Source organism: Passer domesticus, chromosome 4 (assembly GCF_036417665.1).
Source record: "Passer domesticus isolate bPasDom1 chromosome 4, bPasDom1.hap1, whole genome shotgun sequence".
NCBI lineage: Eukaryota > Metazoa > Chordata > Aves > Passeriformes > Passeridae > Passer > Passer domesticus.
Window position 1 is genome coordinate 20,707,936 of NC_087477.1, and position 23,449 is coordinate 20,731,384.

The 23,449-nt window shown below is 45.6% G+C and overlaps 2 protein-coding genes across 11 annotated transcripts in view; both read left to right on the forward strand.

Moving 5' to 3' along the window:
- Positions 1–1,396: 1,396 nt before the first annotated feature.
- Positions 1,397–4,226, forward strand: LOC135298682 (rabphilin-3A-like). The gene is made up of 2 exons (XM_064416504.1): positions 1,397–1,726; positions 3,829–4,226. The coding sequence occupies exons 1-2, from the start codon at positions 1,412–1,414 to the stop codon at positions 4,129–4,131; spliced, it is 618 nt and encodes a 205-aa protein (XP_064272574.1). The 5' UTR covers positions 1,397–1,411; the 3' UTR covers positions 4,132–4,226.
- PCDH10 (protocadherin 10) overlaps positions 3,578–23,449 on the forward strand; it is a 237,785-nt gene continuing 217,913 nt past the window's right edge. For 3 of the 10 annotated variants that reach the window (XR_010360721.1, XR_010360723.1, XR_010360722.1), the window contains exons 1-4: positions 3,837–7,038; positions 8,508–8,566; positions 9,114–9,220; positions 18,241–18,570. Coding sequence is in view for 7 of the 10 variants with exons in the window: in XM_064416496.1 (XP_064272566.1) it covers positions 4,441–7,038; positions 8,508–8,566; positions 9,114–9,220; positions 18,241–18,570; positions 21,782–21,888 (3,201 nt within the window). In the remaining 3 variants the exon portion in view is untranslated. Of the gene's footprint in view, positions 7,039–8,507; positions 8,567–9,113; positions 9,221–9,590; positions 10,650–18,240; positions 18,571–21,781; positions 23,150–23,449 lie in introns of those variants that run through there. The other 7 variants (XM_064416497.1, XM_064416498.1, XM_064416496.1 and 4 more) reach the window with 6 other exon arrangements.

Genomic DNA, 23,449 nt, shown 5'->3' on the forward strand with positions numbered 1-23,449 from the left:
GCTTTCTTACACATGTGACTCTTTTTGTGTCTGAGCAATGGAAAAACTGTGCTTGGCTAATGAGAGATGAAGCATCTCCTCACCCCTACCCCAGTAATCACTTATCTAATGCCCTACCCCAAATGAATGTGTTAATCCTTTATCTCCATCTTCCCCATCTCTGGTTTTTTGTCTCATGGAAAGCCAGAACTTGCTTGTCCTTCTCAATGTGAAAGTGATATTTTAGACTTGGAACCATTTAGATAAATAATTGGGAGTGTTCACAGTTTATGTCACTATGACTTCACTGCAACTCTGTGATGAAGGGCAAAAGAACTTGGCTGGGGCAGAGGGGATGCCCTGGCCTTGGGGCATCAGCACAGGCTGGACCTGGGGCTGAGCACCCTCCAGATCTGACAACTCTTCCCCCTCTTATGCACATGCACTCAGTTTTGTGTGTGGACGACTCACCTTCCTACCGTGTATGAGTTAAAGGCAAAAATTTTGTCTTTAAAATAATCCTTGAGATTTGGTAAATGGATGTGCCAGGGAAGATCTGTGTGAGCAGAAGTAGGATTTAGCATCTGTTCTCCTTGTTAGAAAGTGCCCTGTTGTACTTGGGGTGCCAAGGAGGATTTGGCAGGGGGGAAAGGTTTGACTCACCAGGTGCCATCCCCATCAGCACGGAGGATTTACAGACCTGGCATCCTCTCTTTCCATCTCCAAATCACAGCACAGAGTGAAACGCAGTGATACGAAAGATTAGTCTTCATTCGGCAAAGTAATTGCCAAATTAAATGATGCCAGATGGAAAAACTAAAGGCCACGGTGTCAGGGGTCTGTCCATAGCCCTGGGCTTTAGGAAGAGGTAAATACACAGACCTCAGCTGGTGCTGCAGGAGGTACGTGTCCGGCGGAAAGCCGGCGCTCGGACTGTGCCGAATCGATACCTGCTATCGAAGGGAGCAGCGCACAGCGTTAGGGCCAACCCAGTGTTATTAGAAAATGATATATTGCACATTAGGATGGATAATTCATGTCGCCTTCATCGGCTCAGACCGTCGTGAAAATCCATAAATCATTTTCTCGTTCATGTATCGCCTAAGTGCGATTTGTCACTCGGCATTAGCGGGAGGGCGGCCGCGGATCCCTGCCGCTTCCCAGGCACCGCTCGAGACCCAAAATGGAGACCCGGCTGCGCTTGGAATCGCGGGGGCAGATCGGATTCCCGGGCTGCGGGGCCCCGGGGAGGGCAGGAGGCGGCTGTACACGTGTATGGATATAAATATGTGTATGGATATAAATATGTGTATGGATATAAATATGTGTATGTTCCCGCGTGGCTGCTGCCCCCCGGATCACGCCGTCTCTGCCGGAGCCGCGCGTGGGTGTCGCGCCTCGAGCGCGCGTGGGGAGCGCCCCGAGCCCGGGGATGTGTTGTCCGCCCCTACCTCCGGGGCTTCCTCCGGCCCGCAGAGGCGGGCACAGGCACGGACACGGACACAGACATGGGCACGGACACGGGCGGGCTCGGTCTCCCGGGTTTCGCCCGCGTTCCTCGAAGGCAGGAGAGGTGGCCGCTGCGGGGGCTCCGGCGGCGGGGAGAGAAGGGCTAGAGCCGGGCTGCCCTGGCTCGCGTTCAGTGCCGGGCAGCGGCCGCTTCCCTATGGGCATCCAGCGCTCCCCCAGGCAGGAGAGGCACCATCTCCGCTGTCCGCGCCGGGAGCTGGCGGCAGCGGGCGGGCAGGTGAGCGGCGGCGCTTCTGCAGGGGAAGGGAAGGCAACGAGGTCCCCGTCCGCAGCGGGAGCAGCCAGGGCATTCCGACGAAATTTTTCAATTTTTTTTCTGGAAAACACCCACCGGAACTGTGCCCCGCGCTGCCACGGAGCCCGGGAGTGGGTAGGGAGCCACGCTGAAGGGGAGCGCAGGATGCAGTTTGAGGGAGAGAGGGCATCTCCGGCTGCCGCTGCCCCGCGCCCCGCTCCCGCGGCGAGGCGGCCCGGCCTGGCGGAGCGCGGGGCGGGCGGAGACGGGCGGCGGGCGCGGGTGCCGGCGGCGCTGCCGGGCGCAGTGCGGCACCGGGGGCGCTGGGGGGCGCCCGCCGCCCGCGACAGCGGCCGCGCCGCGGGAGGGGCGGGGCGGGGGCTGGAGCCCCCGGCTTTGGGCACCGCAGGATGGCCGGGATCGCAGGGCAGCGGGATGGCCGTCTGCTTCCAGCCCCTCCTGCCATGGGTAGGGACGTGTCGCGCTGGAGTGGGTTGCTGCAAGCACCGTCCAGCCTGGCTTTGGATGCCAAGGATGGGGCACCCACAGCGTCTCGGGGAAACGTGTGCCAGGGTCTCTCTGTCCTAATGTGGATTCCTGCGTTTCCGCACCTGTAGTTCATTGGGATGCGTGGACGGAGCCGCTGCTGAGTGATGGATCAGTGGTGGGGTTACAGCAGGAGCTGCACGTCCCTGCTTTGTGCTGCTCTTCAAAAACAATAACACTGGGGAGAAGCCCCCCACAAGAACTTAAAGTATTTTATTCTTTTACTCTTACTTTATTCATTCGGTAGCCTTACGGCCGTGGATCTCTCAGCCGCTACCGGAGCGTTTCCCTTGGTTTTCCCCGGTTATCCCTGAGAGACTCCCACTCCAGGGATATCCGCCCCACCAGCCTGAGTACCCAATGACAGGCACTATTCCTCCTTTTCCCTCTTCCACCGTGCCTGACGGTCTCCTGTTGCACCAGCGGAAATTCCAACATGGAAATAGGAAAATACTGGCGCAGGCTCGTGGCACTTTAAATTGGCCGGAGCTGCAAACACCGCACGGCCGAATGACGGAAAGTTGCGCCCTCTCCACTGTGGAACACACCAAGGGGCGGGGAAGGGGAAAGGAGGAACAACAACAACAACACCCGCAAGTTTCCCTTTGTTTACGCTCCTTTTCCACGAGCTTCACTGGAAAGGAAAGTTGGTGGCAGCGGCTGGGTGGAAACTCCCTCTCCAAGGAGCGGGGCTTGTTGACGTTTACCCGGGTGTGTGTGGGGGGTGTGTGTGTGTGTGTGTGTGTGTGTGTGTGTGTGTGTGTGAGCGCCAGGGACGAGCGGCGATCTCCCCCACCTCCCAATCCAGCGGCCGCGGCGGGGGAGCCACGGCCCTGCGGGATGGAGGGGAGGGAGGCAGGGATGGAGGGGAGGGAGGCAGGGATGGAGGCAGGGATCCCCGGGCGCTCCGCGGGCAGGGAAGCGCTGAGGCGCTTGAGGCGGCCGGCGCGCGCTCTGCCCGCCTCGCCCGCCCAGCCCGCGCGCGGCTCGGCCCGGCCGTGACGCAGCGCACTCGACGCGCGACGCGGCCAATGGGGCGCCGCCCCCGGGGGCGGTGCTGGGCGCCGATTGGTTGGCAGGAGCCGGGCGCTGCGCAAAAACAGCGCAGCCGAGCGCTGCCCGCTCAGAAACTGCTGGCGGAGAGCGGGGAGCCGGGCCGGGAGCGGAGCCGGGACGGGAGCACAGCGGCAGCGCACACAGGCACGGGGGCTAGACGAGAAAGCGGCAGGAGAGGAAAAAAAAAAAAATCCCCACCGCCATCGGCACCGCCGTAAAAGCCGAGTGATGATGATGATGAACATACTCGTAGCAATAAGAGAAGAAAATGAAAGAGCTTTGACAGACGAGAGAAAAATCTGAAATCCTTAAATTAAGAAAAAAAAAAAAAAGGAAATACTAGAGACATCGGGGAATGAAAGTTTTGGGTAGCTAAGCTGCTCTCTGCCTTTTTTTTTTTAATATATATATATATGAAATCTTTTTGCGGGTAATTTTTTTTTTTAATTTCGCGGTTTTCTGCCTTTTCCTTGCATCCAAAGAGGGCATGCCCACCGGCTGTTCCAGCAGCATCTACCCTCCAACTCCCACCAGGAAGACAAACGGAGGACAATCTTGAAATACAAAAATTTCCTCCTTGGAATTTGCTGCTGCTGCTGCTGTCTCCGCCGCCACTGCTGCTGCCGCGGTGCAGTGCCAAGACTCTCGGAATAAATAAAAGAGGGCTACAGTGTGTGTCTAGCTACAGCCGGCTAATAGCTATTTTAGTTGGCCGTATATTTCGAAGATCACAGATGAAGTGGGGACGCCTGTCTTCTTCGTTTGGTCAGCGTGTGAAACAATAATCCCCGTAACAAAAAGAAGGGAGATGGGGGAGAAAAAAAATCCTAACATGAATCAGAAGAAATAGTATCTAGCACCCCCCCTCCCCAGCCCCCCCCAAACCAACCTCTCCCCCCCTTCCCCCGATCCCTCTCTCCCTCTCTCCACACGCTTGCAGGCGCGGACACGCGCGCGCGCACACAGACACACAGACACACACATAGACACACACACACTGTACTGTACTGTGTATTTTCGGAAGAGGAGGTGGCTTTCGGAAGAGGAGGCAGCGGTGGTGTCGGGGAGGGGGGAATCTCTTTCCCCGTCTGGAGATGGTTGTGCTATTCCTCTTTGCCTTGCTCTGGATGGTGGAGGGGGCTTTTTGCCAGCTCCATTACACGGTGCAGGAAGAGCAGGAGCATGGCACGTTCGTGGGGAATATCGCCGAGGACCTGGGCTTGGACATTACAAAACTTTCGGCTCGGCGCTTCCAGACGGCGCCCAACTCCCGCAGCCCTTACCTGGAGCTTAACCTAGAAACCGGGGTGCTCTACGTGAACGAGAAGATCGACCGGGAGCAGATCTGCAAGCAGAGCCCCTCCTGCCTGCTGCACCTGGAGGTCTTCCTGGAGAACCCCCTGGAGCTGTTCCGGGTGGAGATCGAGGTGCTGGACATCAACGACAACCCGCCCTCCTTCCCGGAGCCCGACCTCACCGTGGAGATCTCGGAGAGCGCCACGCCGGGCACCCGCTTCCCGCTGGAGAGCGCATTCGACCCCGACGTGGGCACCAACTCCCTGCGCACCTACGAGATCACCCCCAACAGCTACTTCTCCCTCGACGTGCAGACGCAGGGCGACGGGAACCGCTTCGCCGAGCTGGTGCTGGACCAGCCGCTGGACCGGGAGCAGCAGGCGGTGCACCGCTACGTGCTGACGGCGGTGGACGGCGGGCAGCCCCAGCAGCGCACCGGCACCGCCCTGCTCACCGTCAGGGTGCTGGACTCCAACGACAACGTGCCCGCCTTCGAGCAGCCCGTCTACACCGTGTCGCTGCCGGAGAACTCGCCGCCGGGCACCCTGGTGCTGCAGCTCAACGCCACGGACCCCGACGAGGGGCAGAACGGCGAGATCATCTACTCCTTCAGCAGCCACATCTCGGCCCGCGCCCGGGAGCTCTTCGGCATCGCGCCGCGCACCGGGCGCCTGGAGGTGAGCGGCGAGCTGGACTACGAGGAGAGCAGCGTGTACCAGGTGTACGTCCAAGCCAAGGACCTGGGGCCCAACGCCGTGCCCGCCCACTGCAAAGTGCTGGTGCGGGTGCTGGACGCCAACGACAACGCGCCCGAGATCAGCTTCTCCACCGTCAAGGAGGCGGTGAGCGAGGCGGCGGCGCCGGGCACCGTGGTGGCCCTTTTCAGCGTCTCGGACCGCGACTCGGAGGAGAACGGGCAGGTGCAGTGCGAGCTGCTGCAGGGCGACGCGCCCTTCCGCCTCAAGAGCTCCTTCAAGAACTACTACACCATCGTCACCGAGGGGCCGCTGGACCGCGAGCAGCCGGGCGGCGACGCCTACACGCTCACCGTGGTGGCCCGGGACCACGGCGAGCCGCCGCTCAGCACCAGCAAGTCCATCCAGGTGCGGGTGAGCGACGTGAACGACAACGCGCCGCGCTTCAGCCAGCCCGTGTACCAGGTGTACGTGAGCGAGAACAACGTGCCCGGCGCCTACATCTACGCCGTCAGCGCCACCGACCGCGACCAGGGCGCCAACGCCCGCCTCGCCTACTCCATCCTGGAGAGCCAGATCCAGGGCATGTCCGTCTTCACCTACGTCTCCATCAACTCCGAGAACGGGTTTCTCTACGCCCTCCGCTCCTTCGACTACGAGCAGCTCAAAGAGTTCAGCTTCCAGGTGGAGGCCCGCGACGCGGGCGAGGAGCCGCAGCCGCTGGCCGGCAACGCCACCGTCCACATCATCGTGGTGGACCAGAACGACAACGCCCCCGCCATCGTCAGCCCCCTGCCCGGCCGCAACGGCACCCCGGCGCGGGAGGCGCTGCCCCGCGGCGCCGAGCCGGGATACCTGGTGAGCCGGGTGGCGGCCGTGGACGCCGACGACGGCGAGAACGCCCGCCTCACCTACAGCATCGCGCGGGGCAACGAGGCCGGGCTGTTCCGCATGGACTGGCGCTCCGGGGAGCTGCGGACGGCGCGCAGGGTGCCGGCCAAGCGCGACCCGCAGCGCCCCTACGAGCTGGTCATCGAGGTGCGCGACCACGGGCAGCCGCCGCTCTCCTCCACCGCCGCCGTGCAGGTGGTGCTGGTGGACGGCGCGGGAGAGCGGTCCGGAGGCGGCGGCGGCCCGGCCGCGGGCACCGGGGCGGGGGGCGGCGGCGGCGGCTCCGGCGAGCATCGCCCCAGCCGCTCCGGGGGGGATAACTCGCTTGACCTCACCCTCATCCTCATCATCGCCCTGGGCTCCGTCTCCTTCATCTTCCTGCTGGCCATGATCGTCCTGGCGGTGCGCTGCCAGAAGGAGAAGAAGCTCAATATCTACACCTGCCTGGCCAGCGACTGCTGCCTGGGCTGCTGCTGCTGCTGCCCCTGCTGCAGCCGGCAGGCGCGGGCCCGCAAGAAGAAGCTCAGCAAGTCGGACATCATGCTGGTGCAGAGCTCCAACGTGCCGAGCAACCCCGCGCAGGTGCCGGTGGAGGAGTCGGGCAGCTTCGGCTCCCACCACCACAACCAGAACTACTGCTACCAAGTCTGCCTCACCCCCGAGTCCGCCAAGACCGACCTGATGTTCCTCAAGCCCTGTAGCCCCTCTCGCAGCACCGACGCCGAGCACAACCCCTGCGGGGCCATCGTCACCGGCTACGCCGACCAGCAGCCCGACATCATCTCCAACGGCAGCATTTTGTCCAGCGAGGTAAGGACCGGCACCCCCCGGCATCCCACATCCCCCCCAGCCCCTGCAGACTTCATCCCCGAGCATCCTTCCCGAAGCTCCTGCTCCTCCCCCTCTCCCGTCGCGAAAGGCGTTTTGCATTCCCAATCCTGCTTCTATCTCCTTTAATCCGTCCGCTGTCTCTCCCCGCTTTGCGCTCTCCTCTTTGGGAGGCTTTAGCGACAGGCGGGGGGTCTCAGAGGCGCTTGCGGGGTGGGCACACACTCGCACACCGCTGCCTCCCTCCCGCTCGGGCTGAGCAGCTGTTGCAGCCACGCGTGTTCCCCCTGAGTCCCCCTCCCTCCCCCTCTCCGCTGCCTCTGAAGGAATCCGGCCCCGGCTGGGCAGCATCGGGGCGCGGAGATCCCCCCGAGGCAGCGGTAGCTGTGAGTGGATTGCCTGTGGGTTGAGAGATGGGGGGGTTACAGCTCTTAGCTGTAGAATCTCTCCGCTTGACAGGGCTGAGGTGACGTGGGGTGTAATCACAGGATGTTCTGAAGCAACGCTTTAAACCCGTGTCTTCTTCTGTCCTGAAATCTTTTCGTGTGCAAGTAAAGCTTTGGGGGAAACCCCCTTTGGGACTGTAACAATCAGTGTCGTTAGCAAGAGCTTTAATTAATTTGTGAATTAGGGCTTAATAATTGACTTTTCTTGACTCTGTCTGCACTGCTCTTTATAACCCCAAAGTTTGCAAAGAAGAGCGTCAAGAAAGAGTTTCTGTGAAATTGTGTGCTGAGACTTAATGTCCCCTGCAATCTTGCTTATGTTGTGTTATCTGGTGTGTAGAGAATTTTTACTAAAGCATTTACCATGCCACATTACTCCCTCATTAATCATTTTGTGCTGGGTTGGCTCATGTATATTGCCTGCACCTCTCTGCCTGTGCCCTAGTGAAAACCTCACATTCTCTCTTACCCTACTGAAACCTGAGTGTTGTCCAGTCTGACAACGGTAGTTTGAATGGTATGTTCTAAGGCATTAAGTTCTTCAGTGAAATTTCTAATATTGGTTTGTAGTACTGACTTTGCCTCAAAATGTGTACAAAACTCTTGGCATCTGCTGCCTTTTTAATGACTTGAGGGTATCTCAATGTATTTTTTTTATTATGGTGCCATACCAGTACCATCTAAGTAGTCTACAACTCTAGAAATAGTTATGCTAATTTTTTGTGGGAGTCCTTGTGATGCTCAACAGTGTGCACTGTGAGAAAACGTCAGAGTCTTGTCTCAAAAAACTCCAGAAAAAATCCCTCGTGCCTTCCCATCTGTGTGACTAAGAGCTGATTTTTTTTTTCCCCTCTTACATTCTAGAAACAGATTTTGCAGGCCTACTTGCAGCTAAGCATTGCCATTTATAGTGAATATGGTGAGCTACTCCCTTGTATATTTTCTGCTGCTGGTTACAGAAATATCCAGAGTTAAAATATTTCCCAATAATTTCTTTTCTCCTAGACAAAGCATCAGCGTGCTGAGCTCAGTTATCTAGTTGACAGACCCCGACGAGTAAACAGGTAGGAGCTCCGTAGCCTTGGTTTCCTCATGCATGCTTTAGCAATTCTGAATGCTGTGCAGAAATGTGTTTACTACAGATGTAACCGGGCAGTAAAGCAGTGGGAAGTCAAATGTATGTAGATGCACCAAATAAGTTTGAATTACGGCTTTTCTAAACTGGTTTCCAAACTGACTGAAAAGAGAACAAAATCTCAGTTTGTATCAGTCTAATGTGCTTCAAATACTTAATAACATGCTTCTGTAGGGTCTCCCAGATAACATTGTCTCACTGAGTTAAAATTCAGCTAACCAGCTTAAGGAAATGATACCAAATTACTTTTACCGACTACATGAAAGCCAGGAGGAGTAATAACCCTTGCTGGCCCTTGCAAGGTCTGGAAATTGCTCGTTTTGCTCACGGTGGGCAGGGCACCTCGGTGGAAGCCGTGCAGCAGGCAGGGGTGGGGGGGAAAATGCAGCGCCGTGTTTGGCCATGTGATGGCGGAAGAATGTTTTATGAGTTCCTCTTTCATGTTTATTCTAATGTAAAGATGTTTCTGTGTCTAGTTCTGCATTCCAGGAAGCAGACATAGTAAGCTCTAAGGACAGTGGTCATGGAGACAGTGAGCAAGGAGACAGTGATCATGATGCCACTAATCGAGGTCAATCCTCTGGTAAGTCTGATAAGAGAATGGAAATATTGGATCTTTAAGTAGGGAGACTAGAAGGAACAGTTACTTATAGGAATATAATACAAGAAAGGCATAAATAAGGTGAGCATATTTATTTTTTTGGGGAGGATGGGTTTACATCAGCTTGCTGCTACAGTTGCCTGGACAAGGAGGCAGTTTTGAACCTCTTTTGGTCACAGGGCTGAATTTATTTTATTCATTTGGTTTTATTAAATTGTTGTGTTGTACTGTATTGTTCACTGCAGCAAAACTTCCTGCACATTAAAACCAAGTTATTGGTACATTTTATAGTACATTTTCTCCTATGGCAGATTTAGAGAATTTCAAAGCATTAAGTAATTCTGTTTTGTAGGCAATTCAGCTGGCACAGCAATGAGAAGTGAAGGAGGAGTTCCCAAGGGAAAGAATGAACCCAATGACTGAATGACAGCCAGACTGTGAGGGCTTTTTTTTTTTTTTTGCAGAGGATCAGTGGAGACACATTGGGTGCTCTGAATGTGTAATACCTTAGAATTTTCAGAGGATTGTCTGTTAATTCAAATTGAGGCACCATATAGTGCAAGTGGTCTCCATGTTAACAAGGTATCATTAAATACATTTTCTTGACAGAGGAAAGAAAGGCTTTAAAAGACTATGAATCACTTAGGAAATACACACATTGCAGTGTTATGCCCATATGTAGGGCTTGCTGTCTTAGTTCTCATACTGTCAGTTTGCTTCTGAAAGGAACATTTGTTCAGAGCCTGTGCATTAGAATTCACGCTCAGCCTCGCACTGCATTTTAGCTACAAATGCTGGGCTTTCTTTCCTACCACAGCCTCCCCAGGTCTGGTACATCTTTGTGCCTTTCCCCTTGTTTCCTTTGTGCTCTGTCACGTATAAAGATTTGCTACAACGGTGTCATACAAACTACTGTCAGTTCTCCTTTTTTTTATTCCCCCTGACCCCCCACCTTAGAAGACACCAGGGCAGGGGACCCAGCACTGTCACAGCAGTGCTGCCTCACCCGCCTGCTCTGTTAATGTCCCCTGTTTTCTTGCTGCTGTAGTCACTGTGCCCTTAACGATGGGAAACCCAGGCACCAGGGGAAGAGGAGGCTGCCACAGGGCCTCTTTCTATTGCTGCAAGTCATTAATATGCAGACCTAATGAGACTTGAGAAGAGCCAAGAGTCTCTGGAGCTCCCTGCTTCTTGCAGGGCTTCATGCTAAGTGAACAGAGTGTCTATTTTGTGTCTGGGAACCTGACAACAAACCAGGTCTTGCCAGAAGTTTACATCTGAACACAGAGCCTCTTTCATTTTTGGCCTATATATGGCGTATGATTTATTATTGTTTGAAAAAGCCATGTATTTAGCCTCCCCCCACCCTTTCTTTTGCACTCTTTCTGATGCAGCAATCAGGGCTACTGAGTTATAAAAAGCTCTCTCTCCTCCTGCCCTCCCTGCATTCCTGTTTTGCTTTTTTTTTTCCTCTTTTATGCATTTTACTGCAGCAGTCATCTCCATGAACATTCAATCAGCTTAGTCCCTCAACATAATGAACCATAATAACCAAACAGGAGAGGAAAGAATAAACATCTGCAGAAGGGGCTGGCTTTGACTGATGGTGGGAATATAATCATATAGTTGCACATCAACTGAAAGCTATTTTCTTTTAGATGCATTCTGTGCTGTTATTGTTGTGCCTCTGTTCTTTATGCTTTCCCTCCATTTTAAAAGTAGACTATGAATACTTGTCGTATTTGGCATTGATCCTTAGTTGGGTAAATTCCTCTTCATTTCTATTTTATCGAGTGGTGGAGAAAAACTCTTCTGTACTTTTAAATAATTTCAAATAATTTAAGAATCTGATGTGATTTGTAAACTTCTCTATCTTCAGTGGTGATCACATAGTCAGTAATGAAAGCTGACAATTAGGCTTGATCTACTCACAATTAGTAATTTGAACTGAAAATTCAGAATACACCAATTTCATATATTGGTACTGAGACTTGAGAATAATTTGCATGCACAATTTTTTTTAATGCTAGTCCCAAATAAATATTTTAGTACAGATATGTGTAGAAACTGCTTTAATCTTCTTCACACATATTATTTACTTTTCCTGTAAGTTTTGGGCTGAATCATACTGGCTTGATGCAAAGAATGTGCCCTTTTACCTCAGAGATGACAAGATACTTTGACTAAAAATTTCACTTTTGCTATGAGCTTTTCAGAATGAATTTTAAGGGGGAAAAAAAGGAGCATAAATCTGTTTTCATCTCGAATGGCTAGAGGAAATACAGAGGGAATGCCTTCTCAATTGCTTTGGTCATTCTGATGCTCTGTAATCAATTATTTCTATATTACTAAAGGAAAGCACACTGATTGATAACACGGCAACAGTTTGGGCTGTTTTTTTTTCTCCAAGATGCTACCTGATACTATGCAGCATCATATTTGTTTTCAAAAGCATCTAAAAATATTTAGTCGGTAATTCACACTGGCAGACAAAACTCATTCCCCATCAGTTTTAGTCAGCAGCATGTTCTGCTGGCAAAACATTTTGCTGTTCAGCATGGGATCTCTGTCACTACTGAACAGTCCTGTGGCACACAAGTAGCTGTTCTGTAGTAGTCCATTGAAATCCAAACTGTGGTGTCATGGTCAGTTATTAATTGGGAAAGAAAACATGTAGGATAAAAATCTATCACACTGCCACAGCTTTATCTTGCATAGTTATTTAGTGAAAAATCTGAACTATGCTGTTCTGTATATCATAGAATGTTTTCTTGGGTTTTGAATTTAGATCGTAGTTCACCTTTCACAAAATGTATTTTCTTAAAAGTGATTTAATCATGTTTTAAATATTCTGAAATGCACGTAAGGGTTTCTTTTTTTCCCCATTAAAATAGCACATAAATGCTTCATAATTTTCCACATTCTTACCTACCTTAACACTGATGAAGTACTAAAGTACTGTCATCTGCTTTTGGCAGGGAATGGCAAGGAGTGAGATGCTCAAGATCCTAATTTTTTGTGGATTGAATAGTTATTTCATTGGCTGGGTTAGTAATCTGAGCTTTTGGAAAAGACTTTACAAACGTGAAGATGTGCAGGAGATTTTTGGCAGACAAAGGAGGGGTTTCTCAAACCTGGGTTCTAATGACCTGTGCTCTTTGAAAATGTTTGAGAGAAAAGCTGCTGCTTGTTATAGAACAAACACAGCTCACACAACACTTCTGCCTGTTACTAACACACTGTATTTCAGCCGTGTTCTGTAGGAGTAATTCTCAAGCATGAGGTTAGTTTATTTCCCATGGTTGATTAATTTCTTGGCCTCCCTTGTGAAACTGCCAGCTTGGGTGCCAATTAATACTCTGCATGTGTGTACATTTAAATTGTATGATTAGACACCTGTCCTGTAAGATTTGGACTCGTGCCATCAATTTATTTCCTATGGTTGCTCACTAGCTACTTGGCTTTCCTGAGCAGAGTCCTTCACAGAATTACCCTTTTTTTCATAGAATTGGCACAATATCTCAGAGGCACTTCAGGGAGGAATGCCCAAGATGAGGAGCCAAGTAGTTGCACTGCCTTGTATATCCTGTAAAATGCATCAGCTTTTTTGATCTGTTTTTGGACAGTTTACATTGGTGACTGGCTGAAACCTGAAATTAGGCTTTTCCTGTTGGATTTTATGAAGGGAACTGGTAAGGGTTTAATGCAAAGGCACAGGGTGAAACACTGGCTCACACCTTTTCAGTACAGATTAGCTTGAATGCCAAGAGGGTTCATTATGGCAGAAGAGCTGCAATATTTCAGTGTCCATAAGGAGAAGAATAAGAGAAGTCAGAAGAAGAATTTCAGTGATAAATGGACAGAGAAAACCAGTATTTCCTCTGAGCCTATGCAGGCTGACAGCTAAATCCTGTTTTGAAGATCACTTGAGCAAAAAGTCTATCTCAGATGAAGTGAGAGTGAACATGAAAATGGCTTAGAAAAGTGCTTTGACTGAAGCTAAGTGCTATTTCTATTTTTTTTCTTTTTTCCCCCTCTTCTTCCTTGGCCTGCATGGTTAATAATGTTCACATCTCAGTGGTCCAGATACGCCTTTAAAGCTGAGATTTGGAAGAGCTGAATATTCAAGATATTTGAGTCTTTATTCATGTTCTGATGCAGATGAAGTCAGTTTTATCCAAGGCAGCACACCAATTACTTAGCAAGAAAGTCTGTGTTTCAGAAAGTCCAATTCCAAAGTCAATAACTACCAAGTAGACTAACATCATCCTTATTTACCAATACAAAACATGAATCAGGGGGAAATGAGTAACTTGCTCATTGATAATCTAACTAAATGAATAGTTTTCCTGGCAATAGGAGCTCTGAGAAAGTCTGGCTCCCTACATCACACCTGTCTCGCATCTAACTAGCACAGGAGAAACAGAAATGTCGTTTATTTCCAAGTAAAAGGAAAAGTTCTGAAAAAATCTCACACATTGGGGAAAAACCCCTCTCAGTAATGGTATTTCAAAAAATACTTTGTCAGCAGTTAATTTGTATTTTTATTTTTTGTTACCTCTTTTACTCAGTAATGCATATGAAAGTGTTCACTTGTTGCTCTTGGTGTATGGTTCTTCTGCCTTTAATTCATTTGAGAAAGGACACATTATTTAAAAATTAATTTAGGCCTAATTTTTTGCCTTGACAGAAGAGTCTTTCAAACCAATTAAAACTCACAGAGAAATTTTGATTTTCTGCTTTTGAAATATGAAAAGGAAGCAAATTGGGAACACACTTCCAAAATGCAGTGCTGCCAAGTACGTGATTCAAAGCCCGAGTTCAGGTACTTCAGACATCAAACTTAATTAACACCTTTCCTAATTTTTGGCAGCTTTTGAGGGAGGGGCAGGGGTTTGTTTTCCTTTAAAATCTGGAAAGTCAAGGTTGTGGGAGAGTTCATATTGTCCACTGGCCCCTCTGGTAATAAAATAGGAGTGAGCTAGTGGCCTTTGCCAGGAGTTGTTCTATGTGTGCTGCGTTGGAATAGTGCAATGCTGCTCTCTGTCACAGCCTCACTGCACTGTCCTGTCTGCTTGTATCTACAAAGGGTATTTGAAATTCCTAATTCAGAGTCACCTTTGAAAATCTCAGTTTATCTGCATGTGCAAGGTCTAACAACATAACTGAGGGAGAAATAAAAATAGAAAGCATTGCTCTTTAACATGGATTTGTAATTATGATGGATAGTTTAGTTCAGAAGGATCATACATATATATGTATACATATATAGCCAGGTTTAAGAAGGAAATGAGATGGAAGTGTTAAACTACTGAACATTTTCTTATAAATCAAGAACAGGATTCTTGGGGTATGAAGGAGTTCTGTGCTGTGTCTCGCTTCTTTACCTGATATGTCCTTCCTTCTTGGAAAGCAACAAATAGCACTTACTTTTCCCCAACCATGTGTTAAATCTTTTTCAATTAGAGCCAGAAAATTCTATACTGTGACCCACAGGAGAAAGGTGGGGAAGAATAGCCAGCATTCATACCACAGGCAGTGTAAATTGCATGGCTGCCCAGGGATTTTGAAAATAAGCTGCTAATTTGAATTTCTTTTCTGTCAAAATACTAAACCCGAGGGCTTGGTTCTGCACCTGTTAAACTCTTAGGGACTGTTGTGACTGCTTCAAGCTGGAACAATTCCTAACCCTTGCCTATCTGAGCATTTTGTTCCCATTCTAAACAAGCATTTACATTTAGCTATGTGTTCCAGTGGGGTATATTTAAATTCCAATGTATATAATTTGTTTTTTTTTTTTCTTTTTACAAGTTCTTCTCTCAAAGAGAGAGAAAGCTTGCAGTACAAGCTGACATTTTATATCCCCTATATTCATTACTTTGTTTATTAAAAATCCTGATTTATGGTGGCTATAGCATCTTTTATAATAAGCTGTTATATAATACTATTCAGTGCACTGCAGTAGACAAGCAGTATTCAAAAGGGAACAAAAAAAATATTTGGATAGAGACATTTTGCAGTTTAGCAGCTGATGTGAGAACAAAATATTAAAATGGAAGGTAATTTTCCAGGTGAAATAAAGATCCATGAAGGGAAGAAAAGGGTATATATTTAAATGCGTATACTTAAAACAATATTTTTCTAATCTTTCCCTCCCCATAGATTAAATAGAAAAACTTAAGGATAAATATTAAATTATTTCTCCTGCTGTCTTTCAGGAGAAGTTGAATGAATATGGTCCCTGATACATTATCAGCAAAATGGAACTGTAATAATTTTCTTATTAAATGTAGAACTGTTTGTTTTTTACATGTAGCTTTGCCAAGAAGTCTGAAAATTGTAACTATTTCGTGTTTGTCCCTTCAATCCTTGGAAAGGAAAAATTTTTCTTCAGATATTTCAATACATAAGATACACATACACATGGTTTTATAAACATTGTTAGATACTGATTTCTTTCTGGGAAGCCCGCATCTAAATATTTCTTTTCAGTCTTTGATAGCTACTACCACTCCAGAATTTATATTTGCACTGTTTTTCTCCTTGCCTGATGTTCTTCATTCCGTAAGCATATCTGCAGTTCACATTTGCATTCTTCAACAGTTCACTGATCAGAAATTTATTTTCAGGCTTCTGCATGCCAATTATCAAGGCAAGCTTCTAATCGAAACTGGACCTGGCATTATATATTGCTTAATTTAAAATTAAAAAGTCATTATAAAGTGAGATTAATCTGAGACAAAAAGCTTTTATTTCTCATTTCCTCATGATTTCTTTTTCTGTCTAAATGATTGCCTTTCTTACTCAAGAACTTGTTGATAGCTCATAATCATTGTTCCTTTCTGAAGAGATTGTTTTTCTGTAGTATGAGATCTTACATAAATATTATTAATAATATTCAAATTAGAGTTCAAAACTGTTGTAGAATTCTTAATACTAATCCTCACACTGGAGATCAAGCTAATCCAGTTCTTTACAATGTTCCCTGGTAAATGGGCTACATTACATGAATCTTATTACAAGAATCAACTAGGTTGGAAAAGATCTTTGAAATCATTGAGTCTAACCTGTGCCCTTATACCACCTTCTCAAACAGACCATGACACTGAGTGCCACATCCTAAAAGTTCAAGGCAAATCCTTGAGTCTTTCCTTAAACACCTCCAAGGGACAGTGGCTCTGCCACCTCCCAGTTCCAACACCTGGGCACCCTTTCTGTGAGGAAATTCCTCCTAATGTCCAACCCAAACCTCCCCTGGCACAGCTTAAGGCTGTGTTCCCTTCTATGTTACAGCTGTTCAAATTCTTTTTTCCCCTGTTTCTGTTATAAGAAGTGTTATTTTTTTGTAATTCTAATGAAGTGCTTGTAAATGCAATGTTTATAACAGATTTAGTTCAGTTTTGATACACACCTAAAATGCTCTGTTCTCTTTATAAATATAAGAAAAGGAGGGTTTTTTTACTGGTCTGCTTTTTAGTATGATGTTGAAGATTGTGTTGGTTTAACCCAAACAGCAGCTAAGCACCACACAGTTGCTAGCTCATTCTCCTAGGATGGGAAGGAGAATTAGAAAAAAGTAAAGTTGTGGGGTGAGATAAGAATAGCTTAATAATTGAAATGAAGATAATAATACCAAAATGGAGAAAGAGAGAGGAATGAAACTGAAGACAGAGAAATTATGCATACTACACTTGCTCACCAGGCACTGATGGATGCTCAGCCCTGCCCTGAGCAGTGATTGGCTCCTCCCTGCCACCTCCCAGTTTGTGTAGTGGGCATGATGCTCTCTGGTATGGAATAGCCCTTTGGTCAGCTTGCATCAGCTTCTTGTGCATTTCCTCACTGCCGGGGCATGGGACGCTGAAATGTCCCTGATTTAGTGTAAGCACTGCTGAGCAACTACCCAAACATTAATGTGTTACCAACACTATCCTCATACTAAATCCAAAATGCAGCACTGTACCAACTCCTAGGAGGAAAATGAACTCTGTCCCACCCAAAAGCAGGACAAACCAACTTGGAGATGCTGGTTTGTTTTATTCTGTCCCTGTGATTTCATACACCATTCCTCTCAAGTATAGTCCAATGACTTAGTGACTCTTAGCCAGGAAATATTCCTTAGGAAGACTGCTCTAAAAGCAGTCAAAAGCAGCATAGCTTGTCATTCGAGATCTTAATAGCATTAAAGGATTTGTAAGCAAACAGTTTGGTGTTGGCATGGATAATTGTTTGCTTGTATAGGGGAAGCATTAACAATTTTTTCGATAATATTCACAGCCACATCACACTGGACTGCAGTTGCCTTTGGACTGCTAATTGCAGTATTTTATTATAGGGTTCTGTCCCATTTCTTGGATGACTTGATAATAGCAAGGACTGCTGCAGCAGCAATGTAAACTATCTCTGAATGAGTGATGCAATGATTGAATAAGCTCTCCTGATCGCTTGAAAGCTCAACTCCTACTTTGTAACATCTGCTTTTAATATCAATAGGCTCCATCTCTATAATGATGTATGCACAGATAGTTCCTTTATAGGACTCATTAACGTTTAATTTCATAAATGAATCTGTGATTTCTAAATGCAGACTTTCAATTTCTTTGGTCAGAGGCACATTTATGTAGAAACAATTCCTTCTTGTTCCTAAGCACATATTTTCAACAGGTTAACTGCAGACATTCAACCTACAAGCAGAATTGAACCTTGTATGAATGGGTTCTAAATAGTGAGATCTGCAAGTTATTTTGTGAGGCAGAACCTCTGATGCTCTTCTTCTTGTGGTATTTTTGTGTGTGTGTGACATTCTAGCATTTAGTTACGCATGTTACAGGGAGTCTTTAACATCTGAAGCCTGGACAGCTAGATTTTTTTTATGTTGTTGTTGAGGAGATGAGTCTAGTGGAAGAAGTTCTTATGGCATTTCTCTTTCCACTTCTCTTTCCTTGGCAAAATCTTTCTTATCTGTCAGCAGCTGTTCATGATGATGAAGCTTATATCTGTAGTTTCTTTTTCTTTCATGCTTGCAGGCATGGACCTCTTCTCCAATTGCACAGAGGAATGTAAAGCACTGGGCCACTCAGATCGGTGCTGGATGCCTTCCTTTGTTCCATCCGATGGACGCCAAGCTGCAGATTACCGCAGCAATCTGCACGTACCTGGCATGGACTCCGTTCCAGACACTGAAGTGTTTGAAACACCAGAAGCCCAGCCCGGGGCAGAAAGGTCCTTCTCCACCTTTGGCAAAGAGAAGGCCCTTCACAACAGTCTGGAGAGGAAGGAGTTCGATGGACTGCTGTCTAATACACGAGCGCCTTACAAACCACCATATTTGAGTAAGTACTGTTCAAAAAGCTCTCTGGAAGTGTTCCCTTTGCAGGAACAAAGATTAGCTCTTTTCTGCTTTTCATGCTAGGAATAATACAGCACAATCTTAGGAATGGGGGGAAATGGTTTCTCTTGGATTCAGGCACCAGTGAAGAAGGCATTGCTCAGTGCTTTTATAAAAAAGACAAAATCTTGCTTGTTTTTAGTGTGACATCATTGTCAGCAACAAAAGTGTCAGTTAATATTAGGGGGGGAGTCTCTCAGTTTTTTTTTTCCTGATGGTGGATTATTTCTAAAATTTTCTTCAGTACATGGTTTAAATGTTGGTGTTGCCAGGCTAGTGTTTTCCAAGAGGAGAGTAAATCTGAGAGAGGTTCTAGGAGCTTATTTTTATAATTGAGAACGATCTTGTGAGTAAACAGTATGTTTATTATTTTGAAGTAGCTGTTTACATAGTTTGGAAGGAGGAAGAGCCTTTGGTCTGATCATCTTTCAACCTGCATATTATTGACTCTTGTAAGTGCACCTCTGTGCCTTCTGTCTCATTCCAAAATCTTGCATCTTTCTTTAGTCACCTTTCGGCTATGGTTATGTGGCAAGAAAGAGTGTGATAGATCTCAAAAAGACCTTCATAATTCCTTTTGGAGTCTGAGCCAGCTGAAGAACCCTTGAATAGCACTTTGATCTGTCTTTTCATTCTATTTGATGTGTTCTGTATTTTATTAGAGACTAATTTCCTTGGCATGGAGAATTTATGATGTTTATCTCATTCAAATAGGCCAAAGTCATGAACACTGCAATACTGACCCTTTTTTAAAGCAACAGAGGTCTTTTAGGACAGCAGATTGGGGGTAAAAGAGAAAAGAATCTCTCTGAATGGTATTAATTTATTTATTTTCCTAAAGCTTTTAGTTGTTCTGAGGGGTGGTGTGCTGGTAGTCCTGATATGTGAAGAACTTTGGTACAGATCATTCTCAGCACAGACAGCTCAGTTTTCCCTTCTAAATTGGCTGTCCTGGTATTTACATTCATTTAGGAGAGGTCTTTTTACCACTCTGCTCTTTAGATTCACTTTACTGACAACTTTAAATTTGGCTACTGGTTCTGATCTGTGAAAGCCCTTCCTTAAAACCTGTCCTGAGACAATCAGCTTACTTTGTCACTGAATTACTTATTTTGGGCTAAAATGTTATGTGCCAATCATCTAGTCATATTCTAAAGACCGGTGTGAAATTTCAGTACTTTCAGTCTTTCCTGAACTGATTTTCCATCATTTATTTCTACAAAACATTCTTCAGCACTAAGGCACAATCTAGCATCATTGATTTAATCACTGTCACCTCAGTTAAAAGTTTAACTTTAATTTAACAAGTTTGGTAGCATCTTTAGATGGTCTAACCACAACTGGGTTCTTGTGCAGTATGGATGTTGTAATGATGATTGTTATCTGGGGACACCACAATGCTAGTTCTGTTCTGATTTGTGCTAGGCCTGGGAGTTTAATTCCAAATAGTATATACTTGTTTCATTGATAGTTCAGGAATTTTAAATTTTGTTACACTAGCTTGAGTAGTTTGTTGAACAATGACATTACATAGAGACATTGATCTACATTTTGCACTTTCCTGGCACAAGGGCATAAAAAACTGGAAGTAAAATATCAGAAGTAACCAATAAATGATTGTTATTGCATAATCCACACTTGAGAATCCAGATTTAGTTTTGCTTTTTTTCCTTGAACCTCGAAGCTAAAATTTCTACAAAACAAGAGTAATGCTTCCCTCTTTTATTTTCCCTTATTTGGTGGGTTTTTTTAAATTTTTATTTATTTTAGATTACAATTGTATAGTAAAGAACAGGAACAACAAAAAGAAAGTGAGCACTAGTTGTAGAAATGTGGAAATAACTTATTATTAATAAAGCACTAAACAAATGAGGTAAGAAAAGTATATAAGAGGAAGTTGACTTAGGAAGGAACCTTAGTTGATTCACTGGGTAATTGCAATTAAAAATAAAATTAAATTCAACTTCTTCACACAGAAAACCATGTCAAAATCAGTTTGTCAACAGAATGACTTTTTAAAAGAAATAATTAAAACGTATGAAATAGAACCCTCATATTAATCAAAAACACTGTATAAAAAGTTGAAGCATGTTTGAAAATGGCCACATGAAAAATGAGCAGCAAAGAATAAAAAGTGTATTGCAAAATGCAAAAACTATTTGAATTTAAAAGGTGTCTTAAAAAAAAAGAGATTCTAATCCAAATGATCAGAAAAGAGCAGAAATTCTAGCTAGTGACTTTGAGGATGGTAATTAGTGAGCATAAAAGGGACACCTTAGAGCAAATAGCCAAAGGAATGCAAACAATACAGACAACTTCCAGATAGCAGGTGTAGTAAGGTAGGAGAGAACTTGTGAGTCTCTTGAGCTGCAGTTAGTGAGGACAAGGATGTGGCAGAGATTCTGAGCTGTTTCTTTGCATTTGTGTTTACCCAAGGAGGGACAGAGATAGGCAGGCATATCTAGGAAGGCATCCATCCCAGGTAACCATTTTAAATAAATGTCTGAAAAATGGAAGAGAATGTTGTTGAAAAAATTGACTAAAATGGATAGAAATGAGTCAGTTGATCATGTGTTTCTTCAATTTTTAGCTTCTAAGAAGAGCTGCTAACCAAAGAATATCAGAAGTTGTGTTTGTCATTTAAAAATGTACTAGAAAACATTGTAAATCAGAGACCAATAAGAAGCTCAGCCCAGGACATACATGTGTAATTTAGGGTTTTAGGAGCAAGGTAGCTGGCATCTGACCAGGAAAGTAATACAGGAAGGTTGTCAATCTATTAGAATTTTGATAGAGTGAGAATTAATCAATAGAGTGTATTTGAACTGTCAAAAAACCCCTCTAGCACAGCTTCTGTGCAGTAGAAGCAGCTCCTAAAATAATCAGGTGTTGTCATAGGGCAAAGTATTACCAGACTTTGTGCCTAAGAGGAAAAAATCATGAAGATAAACGGAACATTTCAGCAGAAGCAGAGTCCCCCAAGCATTTATGCAGAAATCCATGGAGTTTTAAAATAATTAATTATCTAGAAACAACAATCAGAAAAAGGGGGCAGTGTCTGCAGATGTCATGAAGGGGTTTGGGTGTACTGGCTCTCGTGCAGCACATGCCCCTGATGCACAGTGAAGTGTGGGCAAACCTCCTCTGCTTCCCAGGTACCTGGCTCTGGAATGGAAAGCTGCAGAGCCCTGTCAGCACACTGGGAATGCTGAAGAGCTCACTCCCAGGAGCTGTGTCCTTTGTCAATGGCTCCAGAGGTTAGCTGGTAGCTCTAGGTGGAGTTTTCATGGTGCCACAGGAGTGTCTGCTCCAGGATTCCTCCAATGTGTCCATTCAGTACAGAACCTTCAAAAAGATCAAGAAGGTGATGCATATTACCATGAGAAATTTGAATTCATCCTGAGAAAAGACCGTGGAATAGTTCCCTGAGAAGTTTCCCACAATGCACAAAGCCAGCAAGAAGGAAATAAAATACTAGGTTGTAAAAAGGGAATTGAATTGAAAATACACTTTAAAAAGTGCTACAAAACCCCTACACAGATCGTGTCACTGTGTTCCTCTAGACAGTCTATTCATTCCATAGAAACACATGGCATAGCAGCAACAATACTGAAAATAACTCTGTGCAAAGTCATATCAAAAGCTTAGTACTAATTAATGTAGGCAAGCTGTGATAGGGAAGTGAAGGAGGCTGCATGAGAACTGAGGAAGTAAACTGCGTGCTTTTGTTTGCTGGGCTCAACAGCAAGAGAGCAGCAAGGCAGAGAAACAACAGCAGGGCAACAGGGTCATGAACTGATCATACACATTTGATAAAATACACATAGATCACACACATTTGATAAAATGATACCAATTTGACATAAATTGCAGCAACCTGTTGAACTTGTGCAGCATGATTGAAGCTGAAGGCTTAACATAGTGGGAATTTGGGTATTTGGTTCTTTGTGGTTGGAGGTTTAGGCCATTGCTTGGTTAAGAGAAAACAGCAACTGTATTGCAAATTACTATGTAGAAAAGTATACAAATCTCATACCTGACAGAGTTTCTTTTTGTTCCATCATGAAATTTTCACCTTGCTGGTCTAAGCCATTGGACTTACTCATACACCAATTTCCATAAAAACATACATATTCTATGTATTTTTCTGAACAAAACGTAATGTAAGTAGATTTCTGCATACTTAAATAATATATTTTGAAGAATATATTTATGTCAGTTTTATGTAATTGCTATGAGTAAAAGTGATAAGTTATGATGGGATCAGTAAATTGTAGGAGTTTTGAAAATAGTTTCCTCATAAAGTGTCTCCAGGATTCTCCTAACTTATGTATTCTTCTTACTGTGCAGCTAGCATTTGTTGTTTTTCCATGTGGTTTGAACACTGCATTTGTGCAGACAGTTAAAATTTTCATAATGATTTGAATGTTCATAAAAAATGAAAGAAATTTGGAACTTGACTGGAGAAAATAAAATAAGTGAAATAACACTCATGAGGAAAATAAAATGTAGCTTTTAAAGAATTCCTCTGTTTTCAATCCTAACCATTTCTAGTTGATTTTTCTTTAAGTGGTGGTTATATTAGCCATTATTTTTATAAATAATATTACTATAGTTACCAAAACCCCTAATCCAATATTCAAACTCTGTTGGACCAGACTCTGTAGGATATATAACAGACACTATCTTCAGAAAGAATACCTGATCAGTCTGATTCTGCTCTATTTCTAATACTTTGAACAAGATCCTGAGATGGTAGCAGTGGAAACAGCACCATTAAATCTACCTCAGGAGTATTTTGGTCTATAATAAGATATAGCTTT